At 32.7% G+C, this 17,274-nt stretch overlaps 1 protein-coding gene across 2 annotated transcripts; it reads right to left on the bottom strand.

The window, feature by feature from the left end:
- Window positions 1-280: 280 nt before the first annotated feature.
- PIP5K9 (phosphatidyl inositol monophosphate 5 kinase) lies at window positions 281-9,343 on the bottom strand. 2 transcript variants are annotated; one of them, XM_020378746.3, is made up of 9 exons: window positions 9,096-9,343; window positions 6,688-8,082; window positions 5,685-5,852; window positions 4,677-4,842; window positions 3,608-3,718; window positions 3,167-3,354; window positions 2,567-2,724; window positions 1,286-1,451; window positions 281-730 (listed from the first exon to the last, which is right to left on the bottom strand). In XM_020378746.3, exons 2-9 carry the CDS (start codon window positions 7,947-7,949, stop codon window positions 454-456), a joined length of 2,496 nt encoding a protein of 831 aa, XP_020234335.1. In that variant the 5' UTR covers window positions 7,950-8,082; window positions 9,096-9,343; the 3' UTR covers window positions 281-453. The 2 variants fall into 2 exon arrangements, with proteins under 2 accessions (XP_020234335.1, XP_029125089.1); XM_029269256.2 differs by lacking the exon at window positions 9,096-9,343 and adding an exon at window positions 8,983-9,054.
- Window positions 9,344-17,274: the final 7,931 nt, after the last annotated feature.

The following is a 17,274-nucleotide window of genomic DNA, read 5'->3' on the forward strand; positions in this document are numbered from 1 at the left end:
ACGCGCTATAATCCAACTCGGATGTGCTATCACCCTTTTTTCATTTTCCTCTCCCTTTCTGCAAACTGAGACCACACTCTTCCTCCTTCTAGTGGTTGAGGTTTTTTGGTGGTCACGAGAGCTAGAGCTTCTGCATGTTTCTTGTTTTGCTCCAATGTTTATCTGCACACAAAGCCACGCACCAAGACATTGCCATGTGACACAGACCATTTAAGACACAAGGCAATGATGATATGTGATAAATAATCTGCTTATTACATCATAGCTAAATCATTGCAAGTGAAGGAGAATAAAATTAGTCAAATTTAAATTTATAAATGGACCAAAATTAAAATTTAACATTTATAAAAACTAAACATATTCAAGTCAATTATAGAGCATGCACAAAAGGAGGCAATGTGACAATGTACACACTTTCTGAATAAACTAACAGGTTGAGGTTAGCCCCAAACTTCATCCTGCCATTTCATGTGGTGGGAAAACTTTCTGAATGAAATCCAGGAAGCGACGTGAGTAAAATGTAGGGTCCACCGCCGAGATAGATAATGAATCAAACTGAAAAGATTTATATGCATGTTCAATCTTCTTGGTCATGTTGTACTCTTGCAATATGTCAATTATACCCAGGTAAAGTACGACATCGTAAGCCTCATGGAACATTTGCACTTCCTTTTTTCCCGGAATCTGCTCTGCCCTAGCAGGCATGTTCACACCTAGCTGGATTTGTAGTCTGCATAACAAGTTGCAAACTAGGATAAACCCTCAACCTACAATTTTCTAGAAATTATCCAACAAAGCAGTAAAGTGAAGTTCCTAGACTGGTAGGGGGAAAGAAAGAGAAAAGATCAAATCAATGTGCAATGAGCATGATGGAGATTTAGGATCCATAAAAAGATTCGGGAACCAAGGGATTGTTAAGAAAGATTAAGAACTGAAAATATTTTAATTTGTGGCGGAGTACATTATATATTTTCTCCAGCTTGAAATTTATCAATCAGCTTCCAACATTTCAAAATCATTTTTAACGTATTGAGATAGATTAACAAGAATTATTTTTCATACAGAACCCCACATGCATCCTTTGGCAATGACTAGGCGATCTCTCAATCACATCACAATCGTCCTTAAAAGAAATCACAAATTGTTTATATTTTATGAACATACAGGTGATAACGAATTTGGAGGTGCATGGATCAAACATAAAAATAGGATAGTTGGAGCACTATGATGTTGAAAATGATACATAACATTAAATCAACTATTAAAAGTTTTGAAGAAACCATACCTTGCTGTACCGGGTAGAAGTAGATCCACCTCCTCGTCCCCGGCAGCTGAAGCTCGCAATCTTCTACCCCTAATGTGTGACCCTACAACAACACTATTATCATCTGCACCTCGAGGGACCAGAACAAGCCCTTGGGGATAATTGGATACTTCATCCTCTAGAGGGTCTGTCAGTTGATCATTAGTGAAGTTTTGAAATTAATCAGTTCCATGATTATAATTCTAGTAGAAAAAAGCAAGAATAAAATCATGCTGAAACTTGAAAGCATAATTGTAGACAAACAGATTAGCCAAAAGGCTTTCTAAAATGGTGTTTTGCCTAACCATTATCATAGTTGTAGGGGAAAAAAAAAAAAAAAGGATAAGACAGCCACGGAGTTAAGAGTTTGACTGAAAACAAGTCAGCATGTTTAACTGCACCGGTCAAGGACCAGGTTCCTTTGACCATCCATTGCCTAAATCACCTGGTTTTACAGCACTGCTTCTAAGTTCTAATAATGGCTACTAACATAGTTTAATTATAAAATCCAAACTCAAGCAAAGCCTACCAATCTTACTCTACTAAACAATCATCACAAAATTGTCAATAACATGGTCATGGACATTAGCCAATTTGGAATAAGAAAAAGGAGTTTCCAGAAATAGCCCTCATCAATTTCGTCATCTACCCTCCTACCTAATAAAACCAAAACAAGCAGGGTTTATACGATTATATCATCTGCTGGTCACATCAATAATTAGGGGCATAACATTATCTTTCCATTCCAGGTCATTAGTTTCATATTTCCGATGCATGAAAACTCTAATTAAAGGCACCTCAATATAAATACTTGGGAGGCATTTGTTTCAACTTATCAACTTTTATTTTAAGGAATATAATGTTGGAAATGACATTCCTGCGTCTTTAAAAAAAAAACAGGTTTGGTTAATGTTGGGAATGTTTTTGTGAATGTGTGTGTGAAATAAGTTAAAATGGATAAAACTAAAAAATTTAATTGCCATGACATATAAATCAACTTACCCACTTCCTTTCTTGGAGATAAAAGCATGAGAATAAGTTTCTTTTCTTTTTTTTTTCCTTCAGAATGTTCTATGTCCAGGACTAAAATTTGTAATCTTGTAACAAGGGAAAACACATTCCCTATTCTCTATCCATATATTTTTGGGAATATTGTAAGATAACTTGAAACAAACACTCCTATAAATGCTCAGCAGAAATAAAATCAATCATATAAAGGAAGATCATCAATCATTAGCTATATAGTCCAGATAAAATACCCACCTTCCTCGGCAAGAATTGCCAATCCATCTGCACTTAAACTCTGGTTGTATGGCGGCAGAGGATGCAGCTGCTGGGGAGCTCGATAATGAACACCTAGAAGGAGGCTGTAATCCATTATCTGTTGTAATTCTAAGAACTTGCTGTCAATCTCAATCTGTCTGCACAAAGAGTATGACAAAGGTAAGTGGTAACATTCAAACTTGAAGCCAAGCATGGTAAATTATAAAAATTTCGGTAAACATAAGCAGTTATTATTTTTATTAAGCAACAATATATGTGGGTGGGGGGGGACACAAAAAGATCCATTCCTTAAAAAACTATATACTCATTGTATACAGTATCAGAATATATGATAACATTTCAGCTACATTATAAGAGACAATTGCCTCCTAAACCCATATTGTACAAATTAAATGATATATACATATTTGTCTCTTTTTGCTTTGTACTTTCACTTATTTGTTACTTTGTCAGCAAAGAGTATTTTATTTTCATTTTTTCTTTATATTCCTAGTAATAAAAATTATTTTTATAATAATAACAGCAATAAGAGAAAGAAAAAGGCAAGATTAAAGAAAATATTTTGTAAATAACCCTTACTTTAATAAAAACTCCCGCCAAGATGGTTCCAAGTAAAAGCAGTAGTTCAAATCCAAATCTTTAAGAGTGGTGTTCTCATCAATTTCTATCTTGTCTGAAGAACGTCCAAGAGATGAACCTTTCAAATCATATCTCCTATGGATCCTTAATTCTGTGCAGAACATATTTCCCATTACGACAAAGCGAAACTGAAAAATAGAAAATTATATATAAATATTAGCCTCCTACTTAAACAAAATGTGTTATCAAGTCATTTTGCATGAACGATGGCAAGTCATGATAGGTTCAAATATTTTATGTGGTACATTTGCTTTATGTAAAATCTTGTCCATTTGATATGCCAGAATTGCAAGTATTAAGGTGCAAGTCAACTAGTCAAGGCAGTAGTAATTGATAAATACTCCAGAAAATGACTCGGGTGCGGAAAAAAATGCACATTACCTTTTGACCACTCGAAGGTATAATCCTGTGCAGACCAAAAAATTTTGTGATGAGTGTGTTATCATAAGTCTTCACATGATGATGATAGTCTGGAAGCATTCTTAGAAGAACCTACATTTCAAAATTTGGTCATTACAATTTGTTTGTACTTAGTGAAAAAGAAAAGTTGAGAAGAGCAAGTGAACATGAACACTAAAATATCATTATTTAGCATATGCTCCACAAGTTGATTCATTACGAGTTAGATAAGGGCTCAAAATTTCCTTTTTCATTTTTTTATACTAAAAGAGTAGTTTTATTAGAGAGAAATGGAATTATGAGAAGCATAATATATCATACAAAGTCAACCCAAAAATGAGAAAATTCAACAGGGAAAAGGGACATAAAATCAAGATGCAGTAAAGATGTCAAGTTTCTCCACATATCTCATTTTTCTTACTAAAAAAGTAGTTTTATTAGAGAGAAATGGAATTATGAGAAGCATAACATATCATACAAAGTCAACCCAAAAATGAGAGAATTCAACAGGGAAAAGGGACATAAAATCAAGAATGCAGTAAAGATGTCAAGTTTCTCCACATACTCCTTTGAAACAGTTGCATAAAATTCAGCAATTGAGTTAATGAGATTGTTAAGCAACTTATGTTTTAAGTATTTCTAGGTGTGTGTGTGTGTGTAATATATATATATATAATATTTGTTTTATTTGAACCCTATTATTGCTATCTAAGGCCAAGTTTAGTATACTTCTATATTTCATGTCACACTTTAACTTTCATCCAATGCACAACGATGTCATCATCAGCCCTTGTTGCAAGTGGGTCACTGATAGGTGATAACAATGCAAAAAACCATACAGGTTTTGTGGAAATATTAAATGTTATTAGATGCAGAAATCCAGTAATGTCAACCTGAGAATTTGTATGGGTTCAAACTTCAAACTGTATAATGTATTTTGAACTCCAAAAGAGAACCAGTAGAAAACAACCTCCAAAGCAGTTATCTTATGTATCTATATTTGCAACTACAACAAATGCCAATGAACAAGATCCAGATAAAATATAACTACCTTTACTTCAGATCTTCGCAGTGTCTTAATCATGAATCGATCATCCTGAGACAGGAAAAAGACACTCCCACTTTTCCCTGGAGAAGACAGTTCCCTCAGAGCATCATTCCCACAAATGGACATCATATAGTCAGCAGCATCAATCTTGAACAACTCTCTCAAATTTCTGCAACAGGTCACAGGGTCATATATAACAATATCACATGCTAAGTGAAAGAAAAAGAGAAAGGAGAAAAGAGGGCTGTAACAGTGTTTCCTTATTATGTATACAACACACAATTGTAAGAAATTAAAGGTCAATTTTAATTAGGATTAGTGATTTTCTGTTTTATTCCTTACCTTTATTTTCATATCCATCATGAAAAATAATGCATGATTATGATCCTATACAAGTCAAAGTACAACTCAACAACTGTGATAAGCATGGATAGCATTCCAGCCTAATGAAAAAAGGTATCCATGTAGTTGAATACTTAAATCAACTAGAATGGTTTCTACATGTGGTCCACATGGTTTAGTACGTTAGTAAACTATTACACAGTCACAATTTACAAATCAATACTGGAAAACTATTCCATGATTGTATTCACGTCAAATTATCAACTGGGAAATTTGAAATGGATACTAAGAATCAGGGTCATAAAATTTGTGATCTTACAATCCACCCTGCCCCTATTCCCCTTGTTTTTCTTAATAATATAAAATTAAGGAGAATTATTAAAATTTAGTTAGAAGGAGATGAAAAAAGGAAAGTTGATGAAACCGGAACTAGTCAAATTGGATGATGCTATCGACTAAGGAATAAAGAGTGATTATTGAATCAGGTGCTCAAGATATGAAAATTATAAACACTTCCTGTACATATGTACAATATATCAATAACAGAGTAATTCTGGACCCAGAGCTGCGTACAAAAAACAAAAATTGGTTTATAAGCATGCCTAGAGGGCGGATGAATGGTACAATGGCCTCACAAAAAAATAGGCCTAAACAAGCGTCAATACTTACCTGAATACCATAGGGCAGTAATCTTTCCATTTAAAATCCTCTGATTGATGTGGAGGTGTTAATTGAGAACCTTCTTTAGGAAAATTCATCCAAAAGCTTGCTCTAGGACCAAAATCTGATGCTCGAACTTCTCGTCTCTGTATTGGTGTAATCTTTCCCACGGTATACCTAGCCATATTGAACCCATTTTAACATTACTTGAGGCAAAATCCTTGCAAAAGCAAATATGAATATTCCAGAATAACATCTTTTCTCCTAAAGTGGGTATGTTAGGTGCTTTTATTGGTTATGGTTACCACATGAGTCATGACATCAATAGGAGTAAAGAAATCAAGAAAAATTATCTAAGTTCTACTGAAAAATTGTGAAATACAACTGAGAAGCAAATATTTGTTTACTGAGAGTGAAACACCTTCCAATTTTCAAGTTAGTCCCAATATCCAATTGAATAAAACAATTTATCAATCACCTAGTATAATTACATATGTTCAAACTTCAAAGAGTGTTTGATTTTGATGATTAACCACTTAAGCATTTAATTTTTCTAGAGTCTAAACTGAAAAATATTTTATCAAAATGCCTTATTTGTAATTTCCTATTTTCAATCATCACATTTCTTTTCAGAGGAAAAATAAACAAAAAAATAAGGGTGGTCTCCACATTTCTTTCTCCTTGAAGACTGAAGTGATAGTTTAGTAAATTTCTAAGGAAATAGGAAAATAATCCAAATCTTCTTTGGGGCCTAATACATTGGATCTCTTTACTGTTGGTGATAGAAAAATAAAAGGAATTCCCACAAACCAAAAAGAAAGATGACCATTAATATGATTAAAGAATACAAATATCCATCCATTTGAAAATTCTCATTTTAAAAGAATTAAATTCTAATCATACGACTTTGTTCCCTCCTTCCAACACAGATCCATCTTGAAATTAATGTGTGAATAAAAATAAATAAATTAAAAATTGCACAAATGATAAATAACAACGTAGTGTCTTTTACCTTATTCCAAGCTGCAAACTAAGCATCAGATCATAGCTGCGGTGACCTTTAATGATTGCTTCACCAGGTCTTTTAATATCTTTGGCAAGTTTTTTTTGAAGCTGTTTGGCCCTTCTAGACATTGATGAAAAACTATTATTTAAAACCAACTCACTTATTAATACACCTTGCATATACTCACGTTCCAAAATTGGGATCTTAGCATTAACCTCTTTATCCCCATTTTCTGCAAAAGAATCTGTTGAACCTAATTTTGAATCATGCCCAATCACTTTCTCAATAGATACCTCAAGACTCCAGCGCCTTTCAAGAGAAATATTTTTGCTGCGAGATTGTTCCAGATTTAACAGGTTTCCTTTGCCTAGCTTATCAGAAACACGATTTGATCTCTGACTCTCCCCAACCTTGACATCTCCCATATCAACTGAAGCAGCATGATGAATATGTATCTGGTTCTGTTTTCTTAAATCTGGCAACAGCCCTCTCTTTCTCAATGCATTGAGATATATTTCTTGTGCAGATGGAAGACAGCTACCTTTAGGATAGAAGGTTCCTTTGCCATCTTTCAGACCCCGTGTCCAAGTCCCAACATAGCAGCCTCCATCACTCCATGTATATACCCCAAGCCCATGCATCATGCCATTTAACCAGCTTCCTTCAAACGAGTCTCCATTTACCCAGGTGAGAGTTCCCTTTCCTGACATTTTCCCACCTTTCATATTTCCCAAATATACATTTCCATTGGCCCAGGTATACTTGCCTGGCCCCTCTGGTGTTCCTTGGATCCAAGAGCCTTCAAAGATATCTCCATTTGAATAAATTTGATAACCCAACCCATGTTTAAGATTCAACCGCCACCGACCTTTGTAGGTTAGATTATCAGGGCCAATATATGCTCCTGTACCATGGATATAGCCACCTGAGAACTCACCCTCATACATTACTCCAGAAGGCCATTGCATTTTCCCAAGTCCATTTCTCATCCCCCGTCTCCACTCACCCTCATATACACAACCATCTGACCATACATATTTACCATGACCCTCTGGAGTATTGCCAAGAAGTGACCCAGAATATGATTCTCCATTAGGAAGTAAGAGTTCCCCTACTCTAAAGCCAGCAACTTCAGAGGAATGACCAGCTTCACCGTTTGTCAGTATAGATATACGGTCTATTTCAGAAATGGCATCAAGAGATTTTGTTCTCTCTGCCCAAGGAAGTGCTCCATCCAAATTACCAACTGTGGCCACAGGGCCAGACATGCATAATGATCAAAAAGAATATTTCCTTATAGAATTATAATTATCCCGAATTCTCAACAGCTACAAGACAAGAAGGGTTGCATATAGGAAATCATACCAAGAGTTTGACCCTTGAAACTCTTTGTCGTTTTGGCTAGAGAAGAGGAATCAGAAAAACAAAACAAATTAGATATATGTCAATACACAAGCCTGAAGAGATCCACATTCATGTCATGTAAAAAGGGGAAAAACAACAATTGTTAAGAACTTAAAAAAGCTTAATCGTGTACAGAAGTAAGCAAGTTTAATTCTAAAGAGCAGTGCAAACACAATACTTCCTTTACAAAAAATGTCACACCGCAACATACGATCATAGTCTTAATTTGGGAACCATTAAGATATTAAACCTACACCGCAACTACAAGCAATAGAAAATAGAAACTTAAAAAGAAGATATCAAAGGGTTAAAAATTAAAAGAACCAAACAAAAATGAAATGGAAAATAAGCTAACATAAAATTGAAGAACAAGTACTTGCCTAGGAAACTAAATTTTCATACTGCAGAAAGTCTTGAAATTGAATAAGTTACAACATTTTCCTCAATGAGAAAATTCAGTTTATTTCATAAAAAATAGGAAATAAAACCATATAAAGTACCAAAAAAAATTCGTTAAAGTTAGACTCTATCCATGTCCTTCAGAATTGAAACAAACGAAGCTTCAAACATTATTGCACATTCCAGCCATAAGTTCTATTCCAATTTCTTAAAAATAGCCCCTGTCATACTACCAAAACTCCTTAACTCGTACTTCAACCAACCAGTTTCTGAGAACTTCAACACATCTTCAATTTCAATTTCAAAACATGCAAAAACTCAAAAAAATCAAAACAACCGATAAATTATACAATTATTTCCATGTCTCCGATTGAATAAGAACAAAACCTCTTAACAAATAAAAACATATTTAATTTTCCATAAATCAGTATTGCAAGCTGAACTAAACACGGAAAAAAGCCACAAGCAACAAACAAGTAGAAGACAACAAATTCTCACTTGTCACACACGAATGAGGATAAACAATTCCACATTATGTACAGATACATCAAACATCCATAACCTTAACACTTTAATAGAAAGAGCGATTCAGAGAGAGAGAGAGAGAGTACCTTGAAAGTGAAAGAATGAAGTCAAGTGTGTAGTTGGCAAAGGCAAGGAAAATTAAAGAGGTAGATGAGGGTTGTTTGGTCCAACACTGGAAGCTTATTTTCCACTCTGGGAATTTCGCTTTCGGAGGAACCCAATTGGTAGAAAGAAAATATGGAAACAAACACTGTGTTGATCGGATCTCTAACACTAACTCGTTATTTAACGCGCCCTTTGTCTCTTCTTCGGCCCAAACAAGTGGAGATAATGAGATACCCTTTATTCTAATTCCAAGCAACATTTTTCTATGATTAAATATCCCTACAGATAACTAATATTTCCCAAAATTACAAAAAATCACACTATATAATATGTTAGGCGAATGCGATGTATCCTATATAGCGCGGCTGTTGAAAAGACAAAATTGTCCACGTTGAGTTGGACGGTAGTTAATTAGCGGATATTAATCTCATATTTAGGCCTAATAATTGGGTTCTTATTCCCAAACAGGCAAGTTCAGACAAAGGGCGTCCCAACCCAACTACTCTTTTTGTCATGTACAAAATTAGAGACTAATTTATCAAATATATACAAGGATAATTATTTTATTTATTTTATAAAGAAATAGATTATGTATTTACTGTTTACATAATGCAATATAATGAGTTACGGATGGCAACGCGGCAGGGGTCGGGTACACGTTTTATGATATTCATTCCCATTTTTGTAGTTTAAATCCATCTTCATTCTCATTTCCGTACCTGTACCATTGAGTATATAATTTTCGTCTCATCCCGTTCTCATCGGATATCGGGTATAATCATACTCATATCCATACTCGTCAAAAATTAATTTTTATTTTTACAAAAATAAATGCATAATATTTTTAAATTATTTTTTTATTAATTATAATTATAATTAGGTTGTTTCTCTATCTTATATTTTAATCCATAGACTTCTTAATAATTAAGCAATTATAAATATTTTACATTATAATAAATAATTACAAAGAATTATATATTAAGATTCTTTAACACAATTAAATTGATGGTCCAGGAATAGGAACAGGTATGAGACGGATAAGTATACACCCGTACCCGATTTAATATATCAAATTTTACTTGTTCCCGTACCCAATTAAACTGGGTATTTTTCATCAAAGTCAAGACAAATTCGAATATTACTCAGGGTATGAATGTATTTATTAGAACTATTACCATTTTATCATGATTATCTTATAAACTTATATTAACAATAATTTCTGATTAATAATAAAGACACGTATACCTCGGTTGACCACGTATGTTTAAGATGTGTGATTATTTGTGTACCAAAAGCACCAACTATCCTAAGACCATTGGATTGGGTCCCCCCTAAGATCAGTTTTCATTCCAACCCTGAGTCTACCTCCCTTGATATTATTTATTTATATTAATTTTCCCTTTTGTCTGCTCACGTACGTCATTATATTAATTAATAATATTATAACGATTGTTGTAAATTTTGTCCAAATGGCATGTTTTCTATATGGGAAAAAATACGAAGATTTTTATTCTCCTTGCACGTATCAGTCTGCGACGCAGCGTTTTATATAAGAATTGGATTGGGTTGGTTTTGATGGAGACGTGGTTGGGGCGTGAAATGTGGCCACTGTGTTCAAAACACGTTTCGTAAAAGGTTGTATGTTTTGTAACCTTTTTGTCTGGTAGATGTTGTTCAATATTTAGGACATGAAAATTGACATAGGAATGCGAGGAAGAAGGTAATTGTTGCTTTTTTTCTTTCAGTGTTGTTGTGGGTCCAATTTCCCTTTTCGCCTTTCTTCCCTCAAAATATTATTTCCTCGTTGAAATAGCTTGTGTAGTACTGTGTTGTATGTACATTGTTCGTCTAAGTACGTGGAATAACCCTACACACGATTTCATGCATGAAAATACGTCACTTCAGCTTTTATTACTTGATTATAGTCGGTTATCTTTCTTTTTCACACCTTCCTTCTCATTATGATAACTACAGACTTTGGAAACAAAAACAAATGGTATCATTTCATTACTCTCCAAAAGTGAAACGAGGAGCAAATACACGAGAAAGAGTGTGATCAACTAACCAATTATAGTATCAATAACTAATTACCAACTGAATGTAGTAACATACTATCATATTAAAGGATAGGTACAAAATAATAATATAATAATAATAATAAATAAAGACGAACTTAAACACATACTGATGACACGATTAATTAAGATTTTATTGTCAGAAGAATACAAAAAATTCATTTAGTCTATATAACAATAATAATAATAATAATAATAAATTATATAATCAAATTATTAAAATTTTACTAGAGAAAATAAAATAATTATAAATAATTAATCAATAATTATTTTTTTTCTAGTTAACAAAAATCTACTAATAATAATTTTAGAAAAATAAATTGATAATATTATATATAAAGAAAAAAATGTGATGTGTTATTAACTTATTTTTCTTTTTTTTTATATCTTTCTTGGTATGAACTTTTTAAGTGCTAACGTAAAATTTTAAATAAGAGTTATATTTTATTTTTTCTTTTTTCTTTTATCTTTAATTTTTTTAATTTATTTTCTATTTTTTAAATCATGAACTATCTTATTCTAATAAAATCTTGAAAACAAATTATAAATTTTATCTTTTTGTCGTAAGCTTCTTTATATGTATTACTATAATTGATTCATTTTTTTGTTGTATAATAATTTCTAACGACAACTCATAATCGCGTACAAATGTATTATACGTTTAATCATTTTTAATTCAATTATGTGTTTAATTATTTGTATGTTTACACTTTTAAGTTTGAGAATTAAAATCATAAGTAATATTTAAATATTTATAGGCACTATTTTTTCACTTCATCCAAGATAACAAAAAAATTAAGAGTAAATCCTGATAATAAACTACATCAAGATTAATTAAGTAAATCTAAGGAAAACTTTAAAATCCTCATTTTTTTTTATTTTTTTAATCTAACAAATCCATTTTCTTTTATTGTTAAACCGAAAGAAAATAAAGAGTGAAAATAAATTATAACTCTTAATTAAATTATAGATAAAAGTAATTAATAGTTGAAACTAAAACTTAATTATAAAATTTCATCTATAAGATTATTATTATTGTTGTTAATAGTATCATTATTATTATTGTTATTGTTACTATTATCACTACATGATGATAAAGATAATGGAGATAGTAACAAAAAAAAATAACGATCATAATAAAAATAACACTAACAACAACAATAATAATAATTATAAAATTAATAATAATATGTTATAAATCATTATCACCTTATATTACCATATAGATGTTCAAAATATCACCTTTGTTTAAAATGATAATGGAAATGGTTATGTAATTATACTTTGTGAAAACATTGTGTTGGGAGTTTGATGTGAGCAAGTTTGATAAAGTAGGAGTTGACATGCTTGCAAATACGTACAATCATGTCCACATGCTTCGGTTTAGTCATAATATATAAGGGTTGTGATTAGATTGTTGCATATTAATTTATTGCACCGTACAAAATTAAGGACATACGGCTGATGGATGTATTAGGGAGATTATTTGAGAGATTTTCATGTTTAAGGATTAAATTTATATATATATATATATATATATATATATATATATATATATATCATGATATGAAATAATAATTTAATAATTGTCTTAATATAAAAATATAAAAAATATTTTATGAAATTTTATAGATTATAAATAAACTTCTAATTTTAAAAAAAATTATAAAAAAGTGTCTTTAAAGCAAATTATGGTCATCGGTTAGAGAAACGTCGTTAGTGGTGGTTTGAGAACCGCCGGTTTGTGAGGAATATTAATATTAGCACTCAATTTCGCACCCCATGTTTTTCCTTATGATCCTTCCCCTAAACAAAAAAGAAAAAAAAAAAACTCAAAAATATGCTCGAAAAATCTAATTCCTTTATGACCTTTGAATCCCAATAAACAAAAACAGCGTGGGTAATTACTGCATCTAGGTTCCCCTCTGAGGGTTCATTGTGGCGGCTTCCTTCTTAGGTTTCACTCTCCTCTACCCAAATAGCTTTCCTTCGTTGCCCTTTTTCGTCTTTTTCTCTCATTCACTCTTGTTGGGTTCTCTTCCCTCTAGTGTTAGTTTTCTTCTCTTGCCTCATCATCTTCTTTTCTCTCATTCACCATGCACCATTATAATTATCACCTTTAATTAATCTTAACACAAAATCTTATTATTTGTCCAATTTCCCTCACTCAAAATTCAATTAGGTATGTAGTTGCATTGGAATCATGGGGCAAGATGAAGAACACCAAAGTGTAGAGTGCAAAGTACAAAATAGCACTGAAGCGCAACACTATGTGATCATAAATAATAATTAAAGTTAGATTAATCTGATAATCATTATTTGTAGTGTGTGGTGGACGGTGGACCACACGTAATGGTCATCTGCCTTAGAATTTATTAAAAGATGAAGACCTAACTATAAAATTTTAATTTAAGGATTTGATTAAATTTTTAAAAAAATATTTAGGGATCAAATAGTGTATTAAAAAAATTGTCAATTAATCAAAAAAGCTATATTGAAAATGATTTATAATTATTATCAAGTTAATAAATTACTATATATATATATATACAACAAATTTTTGTTAGTTAAACCATAAATCCTTTACTCCGTCAAAGTGCATGTACTAATTCCCATATATAAACCTGTGAAATATATATAATTAATATATTAATATATATATATATATATATATATATATCTTAGATTAAAAAAATTATGTATTTTTATTTATTTTACCGTTTAATTCTATAATTTAAAATAATTTTTTCAATCTTTGTTGTTCTTTTTTTTTTTAACCTTGTATAATTTATGTTGACGAAATAGAGGTTTTTAATCTTGTGAATGTAAAAAAAAAATGTTTCAATAAGAACGTCATATGTAAGGATAAAAAAAGAATGAAGCATTAAAATTTGAATAATTATAATAAAATAAATTTGACATAAAATAAATAATGACATAAAGTTAAATTCATATCTCTATCATATTAATTAAAAAAAGACAACCTTACAAAAAAAAATAACAATAGAGATCAAAAAAATTAAAAAATTATAAATATAACAACTTAAAAGATTTATCTTAAAACTATAGACACTTAAAATGAGAAAAAAAAAAAAGATAAGTATAAAAATTAAAAATATCTATTTTAAATTATAAAAATTAAAATATAAAATAAATAAACCTATGAAGATTAAAAAATATATTTTAACTTATATAATTTTATCATCTATTTTCAAACACCAATATGTAAATTACGTATTTTCACACCGATAAGAACTTTGGCTTATGCAGAAAAGAGATGAAAAAGCGGATACAAAAGTTACAGAGAATATTTCAGGTTAATTAATAGACAGCTTCGAGAATCAAACTTTAGTGAACCAGATTCCCTGAAAGCAAAATTCACACCTCAGAGAGAGTAATAAAACTTCACTAGGAAAATTCCAAATGCAAACCACACAACTTGGCTTAAGAATATTAGGATCAAGTGGAATTGGTGGGATGCTTCTGTTGAATATGGTGTGGCAAATTTAGTCCCACATCGAATAAGTTTTTTTTTGATGTGGCCAAATTAGTCCCACATTGGATAGGTTTGGGAATGTGTAGTGCCTTAGGTTCTATATATAGAAACCCTTCCCTTCACTTTGAAATCATCCCAACTACAAGTTCATTTGTAACTTCTAAGGCTTGTAGTTTTCTCTTCTCTCTCTATTGTAATATTTCTTAGTGAAATATATTTGGTAGCATCCGAGGAAGTAGGCATAATTGGCTGAACCTCGTTAAATTCTTGGTGTTCTTTCTTTCTTGTTTTGCTTTTGGTTTAAAATTTGCTAGACGTTTCCGCAACAATTGGTATCAGAGCCAGGTTATTTTAAGGAAAAAACACTATGCTCTGTGCGCTGTAGGTATTCTATAGTCGGCACATCAGAAAATTTTTCCTTAATCCTGGACCTATTTTTATTATTTGACATTTAGCAAATTTTAAACACTCTTTTCGAATTGAGCTGAGATGGCAAACGAAGAAAATCCACTTAGAATTACATCATCAACTTTGAATGCTTCTTCAAGCATTTTGCAAAGAGCTGTTGGTGGGAATCCAAGGTTGATGGTAGAGATTTTCGATGGCAGCGGTCATTTCGGCATGTGGCAAAGTGAGGTTCTAGATGCTCTTTTTCAGCAAGGTCTAGACATTACAATTGAAGGAAAGAAACCAGAAAGTATGGGAGACGAAGATTGGAAGACCCTCAATCGATTGGCATGTGGTACAATAAGGTCATGCTTATCAAGAGAGCAGAAGTATGCATTCTGCAAAGAGACCTCTGCTAGTAAGTTGATGACGGAGTTGGAGGAAAAGTTCTTGAAGAAAAGCAGTCAGAATAAACTTCACATGAAGAAAAGGCTGTTTCGGTTCACTTACATTCCTGGTGCCACAATGAATGATCACATCACTAGTTTTAATCAGCTTGTTGCTGATTTGTTAAATCTGGACGTGACTTTTGAAGATGAGGATCTTGCCCTAATGTTGTTGGGATCACTTCCTGAAGAGTTTGAGTTTCTGGAAACAACTCTACTCCATGGGAAGGTTGCTGTGTCTCTAAATGAAGTTTGTGGAGCCCTATACAGCTATGAACTGAGGAGAAAAGACAAAAAAGATATCTCAGAGAAGGCTAATGAAGCTTTGGTTGCAAGAGGACGTCCGGTGATCCAGGCGAAAGGAAAAAAGAAGCGATCGAAGTCGAAGGCTAAAGTTGGGAAAGATGAGTGTGCCTTTTGTCGAGAAAAGGGGCATTGGAAGAAAGATTGTCCTAAACTAAAAAACAAAGGTCAATCTAAGACTGTTGCAGATTCAAATGTAGCTGAGTATGTTGATGACTCAGATTGTTCACTTGCTGTTTCTGGTTCAACCAGCTCTTCTAGTGCTTGGCTTCTTGATTCGGGATGCAGCAATCATATGTTTCCTAATCGAGAATGGTTCTATGATTTCAGAGAACTAGAAGAAGGAGTTGTTTATACAGCAAATGATGTTCCTCTTACCACACATGGGATTGGTTCTATTCGATTGAAGAATCGTGATGGAGCAATCAGAACTTTGAAGGATGTTCGTTTTGTCCCGAGTTTATCAAGAAATCTCATTTCTGTGGGAGCCTTAGAAGAGAAGGGTTTCACGGTGCACGCAGAAGGTGGAGTAATGAAGATAATCTCTGGAGCTCTGGTGGTAATGAAAGGAGTTCGGAAAAATAATAGGTTGTACTATTACCAAGGTACTACTATTATTGGAACTGCAGCAGTGGCATCCAGTGACGAGAAGGAGTTGGAGTCGGCCAAGTTATGGCATATGCGGCTGGGACACGCTGGTGGAAGATCCTTGAATTTACTCATGAAACAAGGATTGTTGAAAAATATTCAGGCTTGCAAATTGGACTTTTGTGAGCATTGTGTCAAAGGGAAGAAGACAAGGGTGAAATTTGGAACAGCTATCCATGATACTAAAGGTATTTTGGATTATGTTCATTCTGATGTGTGGGGACCTTCAAAAACAGCATCATTGGCAGGAAACCACTACTATGTCACCTTTGTTGATGATTTTTCCCGGAGAATTTGGGTGTATGCAATAAAGACTAAGGATGAGGTGCTTGGAATTTTCCTTAAATGGAAAAAGAGGATGGAAACCCAAACTGGGCGAAAGATCAAGCATTTTCGAACAGACAATGGTGGGGAGTACACGAGTGATCCATTTAAGAAGGCTTGCGAAGAAAGCGGCATTGTCAGACACTTCACAGTCAAGCACACACCACAACAAAATGGAGTGGCAGAACGCATGAATCGAACATTGCTGGAGAAAGTTCGGTGTATGTTGTCCAATGCTGGATTGGGCAAACAGTTTTGGGCTGAAGCTGTTGTATATGCGAGTCATCTTATCAATCGCCTACCATCAAGTGCAATTGGTGGCAAAACACCACTAGAGAAATGGTTCGGAAAACCTGCTACAGATTATGATTCCTTACATGTATTTGGCTGCACTGCTTATTATCATGTTAAGGAGTCAAAATTGGATCCTCGTGCAAAGAAAGCAATTTTCATGGGGATTGCATCTGGTGTAAAAGGATAT

Source organism: Cajanus cajan, chromosome 7 (genome assembly GCF_000230855.2).
Source record: "Cajanus cajan strain Asha chromosome 7, NIPB_CcT2T_4, whole genome shotgun sequence".
Taxonomy (NCBI): Eukaryota; Viridiplantae; Streptophyta; class Magnoliopsida; order Fabales; family Fabaceae; genus Cajanus; species Cajanus cajan.